General features: G+C 44.7%; 2 protein-coding genes across 2 annotated transcripts in view; both read left to right on the top strand.

The window, feature by feature from the left end:
* The window catches only part of LOC121612245 (IQ motif and SEC7 domain-containing protein 1-like), a 30,934-nt gene extending 26,663 nt beyond the window's left edge, over positions 1 to 4,271 (top strand). Inside the window, exons 17-20 of the mRNA XM_041944992.1 lie at positions 556 to 777; positions 1,772 to 1,821; positions 2,780 to 3,647; positions 3,751 to 4,271. Coding sequence (XP_041800926.1) covers positions 556 to 777; positions 1,772 to 1,821; positions 2,780 to 3,647; positions 3,751 to 4,271 — 1,661 coding nt within the window. The remainder of the gene's footprint in view (positions 1 to 555; positions 778 to 1,771; positions 1,822 to 2,779; positions 3,648 to 3,750) is intronic.
* A 5,040-nt stretch (positions 4,272 to 9,311) lies between these two features.
* Positions 9,312 to 15,584, top strand: zgc:86609 (TMCO1/EMC3 family protein). The gene is made up of 9 exons (XM_041945952.1): positions 9,312 to 9,372; positions 10,917 to 11,120; positions 11,350 to 11,407; positions 12,183 to 12,276; positions 12,886 to 12,990; positions 13,371 to 13,452; positions 13,994 to 14,073; positions 14,438 to 14,520; positions 14,610 to 15,584. Exons 2-9 carry the CDS (start codon positions 10,966 to 10,968, stop codon positions 14,736 to 14,738), a joined length of 786 nt encoding a protein of 261 aa, XP_041801886.1. The 5' UTR covers positions 9,312 to 9,372; positions 10,917 to 10,965; the 3' UTR covers positions 14,739 to 15,584.
* The last annotated feature ends 314 nt before the right edge of the window (positions 15,585 to 15,898 follow it).

Here is a 15,898-nt window from a genome sequence, read left to right as displayed (position 1 = left end):
TATTTTTAGTAACTTCTCTGTGGCAGTCGCTGTTAAGGTACTGTTAATGATACTGACCACTTCCTGCATGTGTTTCAAATTAAAAGCTTAGGAAGTGTTGGATTTCATTGATGGTGGCTGTTGATGGTAGATGGAAATACTCAAGTACAAGTACCTGAAGTTTGTACTGAAGTGCAGTACTTGAGAACATGTACTTAGTTACATTCCTCCACTGTGCCCTCGTAGCAGCAGCAGTGATATAAGCAGCAGTACGAGCATCAATAGTAGTTCTAGCAGTAGTATATTAGCAGTGGTAGTAGTAGCATTGCAGTATTAGTAGCAGTAACCACAGCAGACATACAAGTAGTATTTGTTGTTCATGGAAATTCAGGAGCAGTAACAGTAGAAGTAGTAGTAGTACTTGTAGGATATTAGTTGTAATGATATGCAGCAGTACAAGCGGCTGCTGTAGTATTAGTAGTAGTAGTAGTAGTCATAGTACTGATAGAGCTGCTGACGTTCACGTTACAGACGACAGTATTTCACTTCACCTTCTCTTCTCTTTGTTCTTTCCAGCTGAGCTCGAGAAGCAGAAAGGTGTGATGCGTCCTGGCGTGTTGACGGGGGGCGGACCGGGTGGAGGGGGCACACCGGGGTCCAACACCGGCGGTGGCCCCATAAAGAGCGAGGTGGTGAACGGCACTCTGGGTAGACCGAGCCTCGATGACACGTACGCCTCGGTGGATGGACTCAAACGCACGGCGCTCAGCTCCTCACTGAGAGACCTCTCTGAAACAGGTGAGGATGCTGAACACGCTGATCTCCACGACACAGGTGGTAGTACAAGTACACGTTCACACCCAGAGCCCTGTACTGAATGTTTTCCCTCTGTAAAAACGTGTTTTTTGGGAGCTTCTGAGACGTGAGTGAAAATCTGTAAATGGGATATTTTACTGTTTCTGTTGCAACGCTGCAGATTTTTATGACTCTGACTCAGAGCAAACCTACATCTGTGCTCTTATGCAACCGATGAAATAGTGATGAAATCAAAATGGTAATAGAATACGATAAGGTGGAAGTCTAATGTGGTGCTGTGATGCTCTGTCGCCACCTACTGGACAGCTTTAGGAAATACAACATGAAATATAAACGTGATTTTATGGATTACTGGCATTAAGTGGTGTACCTCTGATTTTTGATATTGATCACTAATATCCCATCAGTATTGATGGACATCATGTTTATGAATCAACATCAGTGTCAGTCTCATATTGTGTTACTGACATTTGGCCAATTTTAAATCTTAAACCAAGTAAATCACAAATAAAAGTCCTAAATTCAAGTAAAATTCAAGTAAAAGTGCAGACGTAATGTTGGTAAAATGCACTTAGATTATAAAAAGTATTAATAATGTCTCCTGTCAGTTATAATATTACATCGAATATTACTCTAATATTATATTATTACTACTGATGCACAATGTTGTAGCAAAATTTTGTCAAATCTAAAACTGTAAAGTAACTAAAGCAGTTGCAGTATAAGGAGCAGAAAAAAATGTATTTGAGTACAATATTTGAGTAAATGTACTTAGTTACATTCTACTACTGAAACTGCCCATCATTCAAGTTTCATCGTTTCAGGATCTCAGGAAGTATCTCACGTCTGTGACTGTGGAGCGACACCTCTAAAGCCACCAATTAACATGTTGAATCTTGTTTGTCACATGATACAACATGTTTGGTTTACGTGTCAGAACAAACTTTAACTCTGCCTCATTCTGATTGGGTGACAGGGAAGCGAGGTCGTAGGAACAGTGTGGGGTCATTGGACAGTACCATTGAAGTAAGTTTGGTGGGGCGGGGAGAAAGCATGCGTGATGTGACGTCCCGGCATGCCGCCGCATGAGTGTGTTGATCTCAGTGTGCTGTGACGTGTCTTCAGTGTGAAGGATGAAACACAGAGATTATTCCAAACAGAAACAGTTTGACAGCAGATACATACAGACATGCAGCAGCAGCAGTCGCACCTGAAGTAAACCAGCGATGTGTCAACCAGGGCGCCCCATGTTCTTCTAAATGCTGTCATTTGTGTCTGTCTGCTTCACTCTTATCATTTCCTGCATGTCTGTCCTGTCCTCGTCTAACTCACTGACAACAAACAAATCGACTTCAATGAAAACATGTTGAACTGATTTGGTCTGTTGATACGAGTATTCTGCAGCCATGATGGCAGCTCCGTGATGATCCAATGATGTTTGTAAGCTAACTGCTAAAATGCTCATAGCAACAAAGCTAACGAGCAGATGGTTCACCATTGTGTTTGCTAATTAGCTGAAAACTACAGCTGAGGCTGACAGGAATTAAAAAGCTGACCTGATGGTGGCGCTAGATGAAAATTTAAGGGGACACCAAAGTTACTTCTGACAAGGACATGAATGTCTGAACCAAATTTCATAGAAATCCGCCCAGTCAATGTAAAGACGTCTGAATCTGGACCTTGAAATCCCAAATTTCCCCAAGACTTCATAGCGTTAAATACCTAAATATGATACTGGAGACAGGTAGTTTGAACTCAAAGTAGAATCAAACAATCTCATTGGATCTTGCCGCAGGTGACACATGACCATAATGTATTGACAACATTGCTTTGACCACAAAAGACACTGAAATGAAGTAAAATCAGTGGCTGCTGGGAGGAAACCACTGATTTATTTCTAAATATTGTGAATTAAACAGTGGTCTGCTTCTGTTTTTCGTTCTCTTTCCATCCTCTGGTGTCAAACTCCTCTTCCTCCTCTCAGGGTTCCATTATTAGCAGCCCTCGGCCTCATCAGCAGCGCCCCCTGCCTGCTGGAGGTCTATCCTACAGCCCCATGATGGTCCCTTCGTCTCCAGCAGCCTACCGGCCACACCGCCCTACTCAGAGCCCCGGTACAGGGGTGGGGGGTGGGCCGGGGCTCTGTCACAACCAGGGGGGGCCCACCACCTCCCCACTCGCGAGCGGGGGAGGGGTTGGGGGCGGAGGAGGGATGGCGGGTGGGGGAGGCCCGACTGGCGGCGGCCTGCTGGGGAATTTCTTCGGCAGTCGCCGAGGCAAGGTTCCTGGTCCCCTGACGATGACCTCGCCGACTCCGCAGGGTCCACCGAGTCCCCTGATGATATCATCACCCCCCCACTACCCCGCCCCCGCGCCTCCCATCCCCCACCCATCCTCCCCTTCCCCATGCCCCTCCCCATCGCCCAACCTCGGCCAGGCGGACTCGGGAGGGGTTGGAGGGGCAGGAGGTACGGGAGGGGGGCCGTCCAAGCTGCAGGTTTTGCACGCCCAGTACTGCCACGGCAACAGTGGAGGAGGAGGAGTCAGTGTCACTGGGCACCAGCAGCAACAGACGCCACCCCCACCCTACCACCACCACCACCGCTACCACATGCAGAACGTCCCGCAGCACCACGCCCTCTCGCACAGGTTCTCTGCGCCACGGCGGCAGGGTCCGCCCGGCTGCGCTCCCTCTCATACCCAGCAGCATCAGAGGGTGCAGCAGGGCACCACCCAGCACCCGCGCTACAACATGGGCTTCATCACGCCCCCGCCGCTGTCCCCTCACTCCCCCGTCACCCCCACTACCCCGCACGGACTCTACCATTCGCACCCTGCGGTGGCACGGCCAGGTGGAGGCGGCAAGCTCCCGCTGACCATCTCGCACTCGCAGCCCCACCCCCACGCTCACACACACTCTCACAACCACGCCGCGCACACACACTCCCCGCTCAGCCCCTCCCCCTCCGCCTCCCCCTCCACCCACTTCATCTTCGCCACCCCGCCGCCCCAGACGCCTTCGGCACGCCTCGTCTCCCAGACGCCTCCGCAGCCCTACGGACCCCAGTACCCACCCCTCAGCTCCATCCCGCCTCCGCCTCCACACTCCCCCTTACCTCCCCCTTCGACCGGCCCGCTCTCCCTCCACCCAGGGGCGGGAGGAGGCCAAGGGGGAGGCCCCAAATCGAAACCTGTCAGCCGGATCAGCACGGTCGTGTGAGGAGGCAGAAGCCGAGGACGGTGGTCCGCCACCCCGCAGTGAGCCACCGGGGGGCGGTAGTGAGAGGGAGCAGGAAGGGGAGGAGGAGAGGAGGAGGACAAATGCAGGTGTATCGAAACGGTCGCCTCGTGAGGAGGAGAGCACTGAGAGCAGGGAAGAGGAAATTACTCAGTCTGTGTTACTTTCACATCCACTTCCCCCGCAAGTAGAGCCGAGAAACCTGCACCTGCACATGGAGGACATAAACCACTACTGATGAAAAGCTCCCATCGTGTCCTCCCGCCTTGACGAAAATCTCCTCCTCTTCCCTCCTCAGTGCCCTTCAGAGGTGGCCTGGGACTCGAGGACATGTGTGTAGGTCTTCATCGACAGAGGATGTCTTTGTGTCGTATTGTGAGTTGCTGTAGTGGACAAACGGTTCGGGGACCAGACGTGAAGGGAACAGTGCCTGAGAATCTAACACAAGAGTTAGCATTGTGCTAACGCTCTGTATGGTGACGGTTGATGGGACAGTTCAGGCTTCGGGAAGCCTAAGAACGCGACGAGTCCTTTGACTGTATTCCAAAAATCACACTAGTCTTGCACCACTTTGTTTTTCGCACAAAAACTTGTACCATTGTTTTGGTTGTTGACATGTTACAAGCCATGAGGTGTTAGTGAGAAGCAGAAGTGGTTAGCATTAATATGGTGCAGTTTGTGTCTTAGACAGGCGTGCATGACCTGTGCAATAGCTAATGAGTGTCAGTGTCTCTATGGTTAAAATCCTATATGCAGGGGAGGGATTTGTTGTAATTTAAAGCCCCAATCCAGCATTTATGACCATAAAAAGTGCATTAGTGAAGGTTACTGAAGACTTTACTTTCTACGTGGACAATAAACTTTCAATAAGCCATCATAATAACAAAAACTACAGGTGTCTTTTTACCTTTCGTGTTTTGCAAAAATGACTTAAAGCCTTTAGTGTTTGTGGATTACAGGGTTTCAGCAGGAGGCGCTGCGTTGTTGTTTTGGATTGGGACTTTAAAATGGGGGTGGCCTACATTCAACATGGTAATTTTCCCAAAAAATTCCCCAAATGATGATAAGTGTCAAATGTATTTCATGCTCTATCGTGTATGTGACCCTCTATGTTGCCAGGGAGGGAGATTATGCTGAACGGTGCCAAACAGGGTGCAGTCTGGGAAACAGAGTCTCGTGTTTCACCGGCTTGTCTGCCTTTGATGAAGCTGGGGAGCAGCAGTACCTGAATACACTCATCAAAGAGTTACGTCAGGTTACGTTAAACGAGATCTTCTTAAAATGTAACTCTGCACATTTCTAAACAGGTGTATAACTGGAAATGTTAGCTGAACTGGGTGGGAAATTAAAGAAAAAAAGGTTATATTCACGTCCAAACGAAGATTTCATAACCAGCGTGTGAGGGCGGTCAGCTGACGGATGTCTGCAGCGCTCCCTGTCCTCAGACCTCCATTCAGAGAGCGTTAAACTAACAATAAAACCACAAACCATCAGGAAAAAGGCAGGTGTGAAAGAGACACTTCACACTGCAGCGCTGGAGTCAGCTAATGTACATGAACAGGATTTATTGATTTGACGAAACGTCACATCTCCGAAACCAAAATGTAAAGAAAACAAAGAGCGCGTTTTCTATTGACGTCAAGACTGATTGTTGCTGTTATCATTTTTTTTATCAGTTATTTCAAATTCAATCGGTTAAAATAATAAATGATGTTTTTGTGGTACTTGGATTAATTATTTGAGGACTGTCAGTCAAAGAAAACGGTTAAATATCTTCCACCTCACGGTGTCATTACCTTTAGATAAGACATGTTGGTTATAACGGTCCACTAACATCATGTTTAGAACTACTTATTTTCCTCTGAGGTCACTTTGTTTGACTCCGTGCTGAAACTATGTGGATGTAGAACTTTTGAGAAAAGACGTGGGATTAATAGAGATAACGAGAAATGTTCGTCATTGTCAGGCCAGTGATCTTATAGAACTTCATAAAACTGCTGTAAACAGTTTTAGCAGTAATCACGCTACTCTTGGCTTCCGTGCTAAAATGTATTAGCGATGTTAGAGAAAGCATATTTCTTATTTCACAGCAGCAGCTGCAGACTGACCTCAACAAGCGTTTGGCTGATGAAACAAAACGGTTAAATTCCCACCCAGTCCAAACTGTGTTATTTTCTCTCAGCAGGATGTGAGATCTTCTGGTGACCTTAAAGGTGAACAAAGTTTGATCCCACTTTCACTACTTGTTTTGCAAAATGGAGACTAAGGTGCCTTCAGACGGAGGGGCGATCCCGTATGAAATGATCGTAACATAATGTTCATGAATGACCAGCTTGGAACATGAAAACAATTCAGCATCTACGCCAGTAAGATATTGATTGATTGTATCCATTCACCATAACAGATAAAGCCATTTACTGCATTTTTAAAGTCTGGCTCACGGACTGAGCCCTTCGTCTCCCTCGTCATCCGCAAAGGAACCTGAAAACTGGACCTAATGTCATCCTGAAGGACTTGCTAACATCTCACCGGACCGGAGTTCATCACACAGCGAAATATTCTTGGACAAACTAATTTTTACACATTATTTTTGCACTTTGAGTTAAACCTACCATACGTGTGTTTTCTCTTTCTCTCCATTCGATCGAGATCGGCAGATGTCAGGGCAGGAAGCCCATGATGGCTGGTCGAAAGCTCCTCCGCCGTTCGACTATTCTACCAGTCACAAGTACTTTTTGACTTGAAATAAAGCTCTCAGTGCTGGTTGCTTTCCTGTCAAAGCCGCTGGTTTAGTCAGCCTCATAGAGATATTTACCAGCGTTTAACTGGTGGATGATGGGAAATTCTGCTGATGTTCTGAATGCAAACATTAATGACAGATTTTCAGTTTCCTTGTGATTACGTGAATGCGCCGACTGTAGATATTAACTGTACAGTGTGTTCTGTTTTCAATGGGGCCAACAGCATTGATCTGTAACTAAGGTTCAGAATTGCTTGAATTAACAAAATGTATGTTCTAAAAACCAAAAGTTCTTCAGGCTATTTGAGCAACTTCGGGTTCCTCACTTGGAAAACAAAACAATAAAAATCCCATTAATGTTTTTTGTAAAAGCCTTTTGCGTTGGATGTTTGTGGAAACTCCGTCATGGATTATAATCAATTGATGGAGTTCCTCAGGGAACCATCTTGGGTCCCCTGTTGTTTTCAATCTGAAGAACCCCTTTGACTTTTTAGAGTGTGCTACTGATATTATTATCAATATTGTTGTGTGACAAGCTTCTACTAACCTAACGTACTCCTTGGGCTGTTTTGTATTTTTAGCATTTTTAATTTTGTTATGTGCTTACGAGTGTGAGATGATTTTTTTTTTCTTTTTTGATTTGAGCATTTTATGGAGATACTAAAACCTTTTTCATTTTTAATGTTTACAACAAACCAAGATTTTTCTGTGACTAACATGCAACTAATATGTTCTAATATTTTTAATACAGACTGTGATAATTACTTTGATTCATCCCTGCATGCTTGTGCAAACACACACCTCTGAATCATCAAACAGCCTCTCGCCAACCTTTTAATGGAATCACTTGTGCTACTAAACAACCTTTTAAAATCATACAAACAAACAACACATGCTGAGCTGCTAGGAATTCTGGACCGATGGGTCCCCATCATGTATCTGCAGTCCCCTACAGAAACACTTTGCCCCTTTGCAGGAGCCATACATTGAGACCAGGTCTAATCCAGACTACAACACTTAACAAAATAACAAAGTTCCCGAGGCGCACTGGATCAAACCTACCTCGTAAGGGATTACAAGAACATTTCACGCTGTTCTGCTGCGTGACCGAGTTCATTCAAGCGCATCCTCTCTGAAGTTCCCATTTTAAAGCTCCATGACCAAGCTTCTGCATGTTGTCAAGCACAAATTGTATCTACTTTACATTAGTGTCAAACCTTTTGTCAAATCATGCCTCGGTTTTTAAATTGGTTTCCTTCTTTAAGGCAGGCTTCGGTTTCAGTGTCATTCTCTGCAGAGATTTGACACTTGCTGCAGACAGATAATCCAACACAGCATTTGTTCGGGGTCCAAGCATCAACAGTGTTGGAAGGTAGGAAATCAATCTAAATGCATGGCATGGTTTGCAGACGTAATGTACTGTAAATGCACTTTAATAACATGCTAAAACCCAGGTATGGTCCTTTAAATGCTCTATTTAAGTTTTTTTTCTGCCCGGGTCTGCTCTCCACTATCGGTTTGCATGTGGTATTTATTACAGTATCTGCACTGAATGAAACTGTATTATAAACATGAATGTACATAACCATCGTTATATGAAAAATAATGCGAGTACTCACTTTGCTCCGCAGTGGGCAGTTTGTCTCTGGCTGAGTTTACACCAGGAACAGAAGATCTGCTTTTTGACGCCAGTAGAAACAGATCTGGTCTGACTGCTGCTGGCAAAACAGGGAACATTTTAAAAAATTAAAGCACATCAGATCTGGTTCAGATAAAGTTAAAAGTGGATTCTTCTGTTCCTGTGTGAAGACAGTCTGTATTGTGTGTATCTATACAAGGGCGATGGACCGGGGGTCTGAGTTGTACGTAACAACACAATGGACCGCTTTATGGAAAAAAAAAATCTTGTTTATAATGTAGAGCAAAGAGAGACTGCAATAGTCCTTGTAAAATTGTATGAGTACAGTGTCAAATATGTGTCAACAGAGACGACATTATTTTAAAAATTATGTATGGAAATTTTAGCTGTGTATATAAATATATATTACTTGTACTTTGTTTTTGAAATTGCAGAGATATGGAAAAGTGGAAATATTTATTGCTCTAAAGATATAAAAAAATCTGTTCATGTTGATGGAAAGATGTGTCCTGTTTTGTTTGAGTGATGCACACACACACAACTAGATTACAGAGGATGTAATTTAACTCCTATTACCAAGCACTCTCCTCTGCAGCCATTAGAGCTTGTTCATCAGGAGACCAGCAGATGTCACTCTATCACACCTGAAGCCATCTAAACTCCAACTAAGTACCTTTAATTTGAAAGGTGAGATTTGATAACAGCTGATTGGTTTTTATTCTAACGTTTACTTTTTATTCCACCACTTGCTGCATTTCTGTATAGTCTGTCCTTTTTTGCTTATTAGTTGACGATAACGTGTTAGGGCTGCTTTTATTAACGCGCTACAAAATACATTTTATTTTGTAGCATGTTATGTTACTTCTGTCACGTGTTTCCGCTTAGACAGGAAGTGTTTCGTCTTTTTTTAACTGCCGAACGTGTTCGTCTTGTAGCTAAGGCTCAAAGTTTATAAATGTGGTAAGATACGTGACTTATTTAAACACATATAATCGAATAGTCTCAGAAACTTGCAGCTTATTAACGTCTATAAAACAAACTGGGCTGTCACTGAAACAGACGGTTCGTAGAAACAGTAATTTAAAGGTGCAAGAGGAACTAGGTTAGCTAGCCCAGTTAGCCGGCTAGCGTCTTTAGCTAAGTTTCTATTCAGGGAAACGGGCTAATGCTAACGCTAGCCGGTTGATGTTAACTAATGCTTGGTCAGATAGTAGCGGGTTAGCTTTGCTACAGTTAAAAGTAGAGACCGCAGCTTCAGTTGTGTCCGGTTGTTGTGTTTTGGTTAGCTGCTCTTCAGGCCCGCTGCTGTCGTTAACAGGTCAGTCCATTATCAGAAGTTAATGTGTCACTGAGTCAAAGCTGGACCGAGTGAACAGCATCTATATAAATATGGAACCGCGTGTTGTTATCAAATGTCGTCCGTCTTTTAGGTTAGCAAAGTTTATTTGTGGAGCTTTGTGGAAACAGGTGTCCAAAACAGCTCATTAGACCTGAGCAGAGCCGTCTGCAGTGCTCAACATGCTCAGCGTCTTGTCTATTCTTAAATGTATTTTGGTTCTTCCTCATTTGTCTGTATGTGACCTGGCTGCTGTGACACTGCACTTTAATGTCTTTCATCCGAGTCGCAGAGCTGCATAAACACCAGGTGACCTTTGAAAAACCCAGAAGGTCCTTGAACAGCGCTCACTCCTGTTCTGAAGGTGTTTCCAGAATCCCTGAAGACTCTTTTGTCCATCTGGATATAAAAAATATTCTGTTGACTGTTTGATCAGAAGAAGATATGTTTTAACATATGTTTAAAATACTTGAATAATAATTTGTGTCTAAAAAGGTTTTTCCACAAAACAAAAGTTTAGTTGTCTTGTTAAAAAATTTAAAATGACATCTACTTCCTCTTCCTCATTTAAAATTCTAGAATCTAAGAGTATGTCGATATTTTCAGTTCGACACACGATGTCTCCCCCCGCACTGAAAAGACCGCTCTGAGTGTACATGAGCTGGAGGCTTCAGTTGTAAAAAGTTAATCTTGAACCAGGATCGGTTTCCAAACTAGCTCTGATGTCAAATCCTGCTCGTACGCCTGCCTCTGCCTTCAGTGAGTGAAGAGAAACCTTCAGCAGACGAGTGTGAAAACAGCCAACAGCCATTCAACTGTATGAACAAGAAGAAAAACACCTTTTTTTTTGCTGGAGGGAGAGATTCAATTTGTTTTTTCAACATGTTGCTCTAAAAATAATTGAAGGACATGTGTCATTGTAAGTTTCCTGCAGAGGAAAAGCCTTTTTTTAATGTGCAGTGGACAAATATTTCTTCATTTGGAAAATATCCGTTGAAGCAGCAGAAGGTGTTGTGAAACGACCAGCAGGGTTAATGGCTGCCAGTAGTGATTGTGGAAATAAAGCTTTTTGAAGTAAACATTAAGATGATGTTAATCACTGAGTCCTCGTGTCAGAATGATGGCAGTTTGTATATTTGTTGGGCTGAAGAGATGTTTCCTCTTTCAGATCGTCGCCCCGGCGCTTCTGTCTGTGTTGGCTGGTTGAACAGAGAGCAATGGCCGGTCCAGAGCTCCTGCTGGACTCCAGTATTCGGATGTGGGTGGTCCTGCCCATCGTCTTCATCACCTTCTTCGTCGGGATCATCCGTCATTATGTAACCCAGCTGCTCCACAGTGACAAGAAGGTGGACCTGGAGCAGGTTTCTGACAGGTGAGGTGGATTTTGACTTTTTGTGGTCCTCTGCATCGTTAAGTCCAGTTTGACCTGTAACGTTCAGTTTTTTTATGTCAGCTGCTTGTGGTGACGGTGCAGAATGTGCTCGCTCTCCTCTGTGTCTGTTGTGCTTCCTGTCTGAACGCAGTCTGTGTTTCTGATTGGCCGGCTGGTAGACCGGCCTGCGGTGTCACTAATCTGACGTTATGTTGGTGTCTCTGTTTAGCCAGGTGCTCCTGCGCAGCCGCATCCTCAGAGAGAATGGAAAGTACATTCCCCGACAGGTAAGATCGCGCTGTCGCTGACAGTCACAGTGTTGCTGCAGGTATTATTGAAGAAGGGCTGTGAGATATGACCAAAAACTCATATCCTGATGTAGATCATTTCATATCCGTTACAATACAAATCACGATGTAGCACGTTTTCTGTTTCTGTGAATAAATAGTTAAAATAAAATGACCACATACCCAAACCACCGCCCCCACTTTTAGGTACGAGCTCCTCGTTTTATCTCAGTTTCATTTATTATCCTTTGGAAATTCTCTTTGTCTTGGTCTCTAGTCCTAGTCCTTACTTACATCATTACTTACTTATGACAAACTTCCTGCCTGCATCTGTGCTGCATGGAGGAACACAGACGCTGCCCATGATTAATGTTTTAATCTCCACACGATATCAAATCACACAATGAAGCATGAAACAGGATCCAAGAAGTCCAGCTTGAGTAACAGACCCAAGAGTCTGAAGGTTTATCAGGCATCAGAATGGTGCACAGGAGTTTCTAGTGTTCTTACACTGGATTTTCCAACTCTGGGATAATCCCAGACTGTCAGAGTGAACAGTGGAAGTCTGCTGTTACAAAGCAGTGATCACCAATGGATAAATAAATGAAGCCTCGTTCTCTTTGTACCTTCACTGCGTCTAATTTAAACTGAGATTTCTGGTAGCTTAAAGAATGTAAAACATAAAAATGATCTTCATGTTATGACTTTGAAGGACTTTGTGACTGTGTGTGTTTGTGTGTGAGCTGCTGTGTGTCAACATGTTTCACTGTTTCAGTCTTTTGCTATGAGAAAACATTACTTCAATAACTCGGAGACCGGCTTCTTCAAGAAGGTCAAGAGGAAGGTCGTCCCCAAGAACCCCATGACAGGTGTGTGTGTGTGTGTGTGTGTGTGTGTGTGTGTGTGTGTGTGTTACCTACATTGAAATTCATTACTTTTTGATTTATTTTAATAAAATAATCATAAACAAGCTCAGCATAGCCAGGATTTCTTTCTGCTGCTGCTTCACTGAGCGGTGACACGATGGCAGTCATCAGCTCAGTGAGACGGTCCAGGTTTCCTCAGTTGAGCCATGATGGTGTTTAATCAAAAGAGACCATGTTTGCAGCATACGACCAGTCATAAAACTATAATATTAAACAAATATGAAGAAGTGAAACACAGACTCCTGGGTAAAAGCAGCACCGTCGCAGCCGTCAAATGCAGTAAAATGATGATGGCTGATGATGTCACAGCTCCATTATTAGGACCTGAGTGGATCTGACTAATTACGTTTGAGTGTTACATCAAGTTCATGTGTTGCTTTGATGTATTCTTACTTCAGCCTTATTCTTTCAGCTGTTCATTAACGTAAATATTGTGTGTGTGTGTGTGTGTGTGTGTGTGTGTGTGTGTGTGTGTGTGTGTGTGTGTGTGTGTGTGTGTGTGTGTGTGTGTGTGTGTGTGTGTGTGTGTGTGTGTGTGTGTGTGTGTTGCAGACACCAGCATGTTGACAGACATGATGAAGGGAAACCTGACTAACGTCCTGCCCATGATTATGATTGGTGGATGGATCAACTGGGCTTTCTCTGGATTCGTCATCAGTGAGTTCTTCATCATCGCACATCGTTTTGTTCTTCACCAGTAGAGTCACGCTGAGTCCTGCCCTGAACTCTACGTAACGAAAAGGCTCAGCGTGTGTTTGCATTAAAGTTTTGGACCTTTGAAGGAAACACTGCAGTGTAGTGACGAGGGAAACGACCTCCTGAAGCTCGTCATAGAGTCCAAAGTGGAAACATCTGGGGGCCAAATTCAGGGTGTGAGATCATAGAGAAACAGTCAGAAAAGATGTGTTTTTTCTAGATTCTCAGGAGTAAAAAGAATCTCCTGATCACATTCTGCTCAGCTCATATGAAGACAGTTCTGAACTGTCGCCTGTTGTTTATTACTGATTGTTTATCATGTCTTTGTTGTCGTCATGCAGCCAAGGTGCCGTTCCCTCTGACCCTGAGGTTCAAGCCGATGCTACAGAGAGGGATAGATCTGCTGTCACTGGACGCTTCCTGGTACAAATCAGCACTGAAACACCACAGTACTCACCAGACAGCGAATGCAACGCTCACCGGACAGCAAACGCAACACTCACCAGAGAGCGAACGCAACACACACCAGACAGTGAACGCAACACTCACCAGACAGTGAACGCAACACTCACCAGACAGTGAACACAACACTCACCAGACCACGAATGCAACACTCACCAGACAGGGTATTTTCCTTTCAACTGAAGCTCTGCTGTCTGAGACTCCTCTGGCCTGACAGCCCCGGGGGGGATTAGTTTAGCATTGAGAATTACACATGGCTGTTGAGTCAACACACTATCAACAACAGGTTACTTCACCATCGTGTTAAATGCTTCAGTGATGCTGAAGTGGAAGCTGTCACCAGCCTGGTCCTAATGGAGCGTCTCAGCATGTAAACCATACAAACTGCTGCAACTGAATGAAATTAAACTAATTTAATCAAGAATTATTTCACCCTTTGAGACTTCATCATTCATCTGCATTCATACGTAACGTCCTGTTTATTTCACGCTGTTCGATGCAGGGTGAGTTCAGCGTCCTGGTACTTCCTGAATGTGTTTGGACTGAGGAGCATGTACAGCCTCATTCTGGGCCAGGACAACGGTGAGTCAGCTTCTGGTCTGATTCCTGTTTGATTTCCTGTGTTTTGTTTGATGTTTTTGGATAATTAGAAGATCCAGAACTGCTTTGCATCATTTGTGATGTGGAAGAGTTGAGCCTCATTTCAGCTGTTTATTCATTTGATCTTGTGCACGAACAAAAAGTTGTGATTCATCAAATGTTTTATTTCCAAAATGTTTGAAGGTAAGAACATTTCTTAGTGATCCTCATCGCTACTAAACTGACATCCAATGAACAAACGGTGATGAAGATGAGCAGATTAATGTGAGGTGACTGACAGGCAGGGAGTTCCTGGTCTGACTGAATTGATTCAATTGATTCTGATTTAAACTGTGTTAACTAACAGCTGCGGACCAGTCGCGGATCATGCAGGACCAGATGACGGGTGCTGCCATGGCAATGCCCCCCGACCCCAACAAGGCCTTTAAGGTGAGACTGTCAGGTCGTCCTCCGGGACGTCTGAACTGGACTGCAGAGACGTGTGTGGAACGGGACTCACTCTTCGTTTGTCTCTGCAGAGTGAGTGGGAGGCGCTGGAGATCGTTGAACACAAGTGGGCGCTGGAGAACGTGGAGGAGGAGCTGATGTCCAAAGACCTGAACTTTGGAAACTTGTTCAGCCAGGACCTGAAGTCCACCATGTTCTAGAACAAGGAGGAGCCGCGAGCTCTGGAACGTCCGGGAAAGGTTGTAGAACTCTGAACGTCTGTGGGCGGAGCTGAGGAGTCGAGAACGTGCGGGTTCTACGTCGATTCTGATGCTTCTGGAACACAAACCCTCTAATTACATGACGCTGTCTGAAATCAGCCTGTTTCCTCAGACGCTTCTTTCACTTCCTGTCTTTTCATGAGACCCCAAATTCTAACGTGCTGCCTTCAGAAACGCTCACAGTGAAGTGTTTCAGCTTTACTCCGAGATGTGTTCATGACATTAATGCTTCAGTACAACTGAGTCGTTGTCTGAAACTTTAGTTTATTGCTCACCATTTACACAAAAGTAACTACATCTATAAATAGGACTTTCTCCAGAGCTTTCCAACCAGTCTCATGGTCTTCATCAGCAGATGGAAGCTGACGGCTCAGTCGTCATTGAAGGTCAGCGATCATTCAGATATTTGCAGTTTTTGTGGGTTCAGTGTTCCAGAAGACAGAAGACAGACTGAAAGCTGTGCAGTTGAAATCCTCTTGGCTCTGAAGCCCAAAGCAGACGAGTTCTAGAAAAGTTCTCGGACGTTCCAGAACACCGGCGTGTTTCAGAAACCAGCAGATTCTGCACCAGACGAATCCTCTCAGGAAGACGCTTCCCTCGGCGCGATGCAGGAATCAGACGTAGCGTTTAAAGACGACTGGGATGTTTCGGGAGGACAGAACGGTCGGAGGAGCTTTTTAAACGACGGCAGGCGGGACGGACACTTTCCTGCCCCGAGGCCGTCCAGCCGAGGCTGCTGGAAGTGAGAGCAACAGTTCAATAAAGGTGCCATCACAGCTAACTGAATTTCTCTCGTCTGTGTCGTGCAGCATTTCACACTCAGGTTTACGGTCCCCTCGTTAGCAACCGCTTTTCCACGAAACCCAGTAAGATGTTTTATTGGTGTTGGGAATTATTACCTGTACAGGCTCAGAGAACGGGGGGGTGTTTACGGTCCGTCATGTTTGTGGTTTTGGCCAGCGGTTCTGTCACTAAAAACATTTTAATAACTGGACTCACAGGAAACAGGAACATGACCAGCAGGTCAGAGACCAACCGATCCAGAGCGCTCACTGTAAGATCCAGATCCTCCTGCAGTCATGACTGTTTCCTGTTCGCTC

The sequence above is a fragment of the Chelmon rostratus genome, chromosome 10, assembly GCF_017976325.1.
Source record: "Chelmon rostratus isolate fCheRos1 chromosome 10, fCheRos1.pri, whole genome shotgun sequence".
NCBI classification, from domain to species: Eukaryota; Metazoa; Chordata; class Actinopteri; order Chaetodontiformes; family Chaetodontidae; genus Chelmon; species Chelmon rostratus.
The sequence above is the reverse complement of the archived record's forward strand: the minus strand, read 5'-3'. Positions and strand labels throughout refer to the sequence as shown.

What these genes read in the sequence shown, in the direction of transcription:
- zgc:86609 (XM_041945952.1), top strand. Translation starts at nt 10,966, where the DNA reads ATGGCCGGTCCAGAGCTCCTGCTGGACTCCAGTATTCGGATGTGGGTG. An exon ending in GAAAGTACATTCCCCGACAG is followed by an intron (nt 11,408 to 12,182) that starts GTAAGATCGCGC and finishes TCACTGTTTCAG; the next exon opens with TCTTTTGCTATGAGAAAACA. An exon ending in CCCCAAGAACCCCATGACAG is followed by an intron (nt 12,277 to 12,885) that starts GTGTGTGTGTGT and finishes TGTGTGTTGCAG; the next exon opens with ACACCAGCATGTTGACAGAC.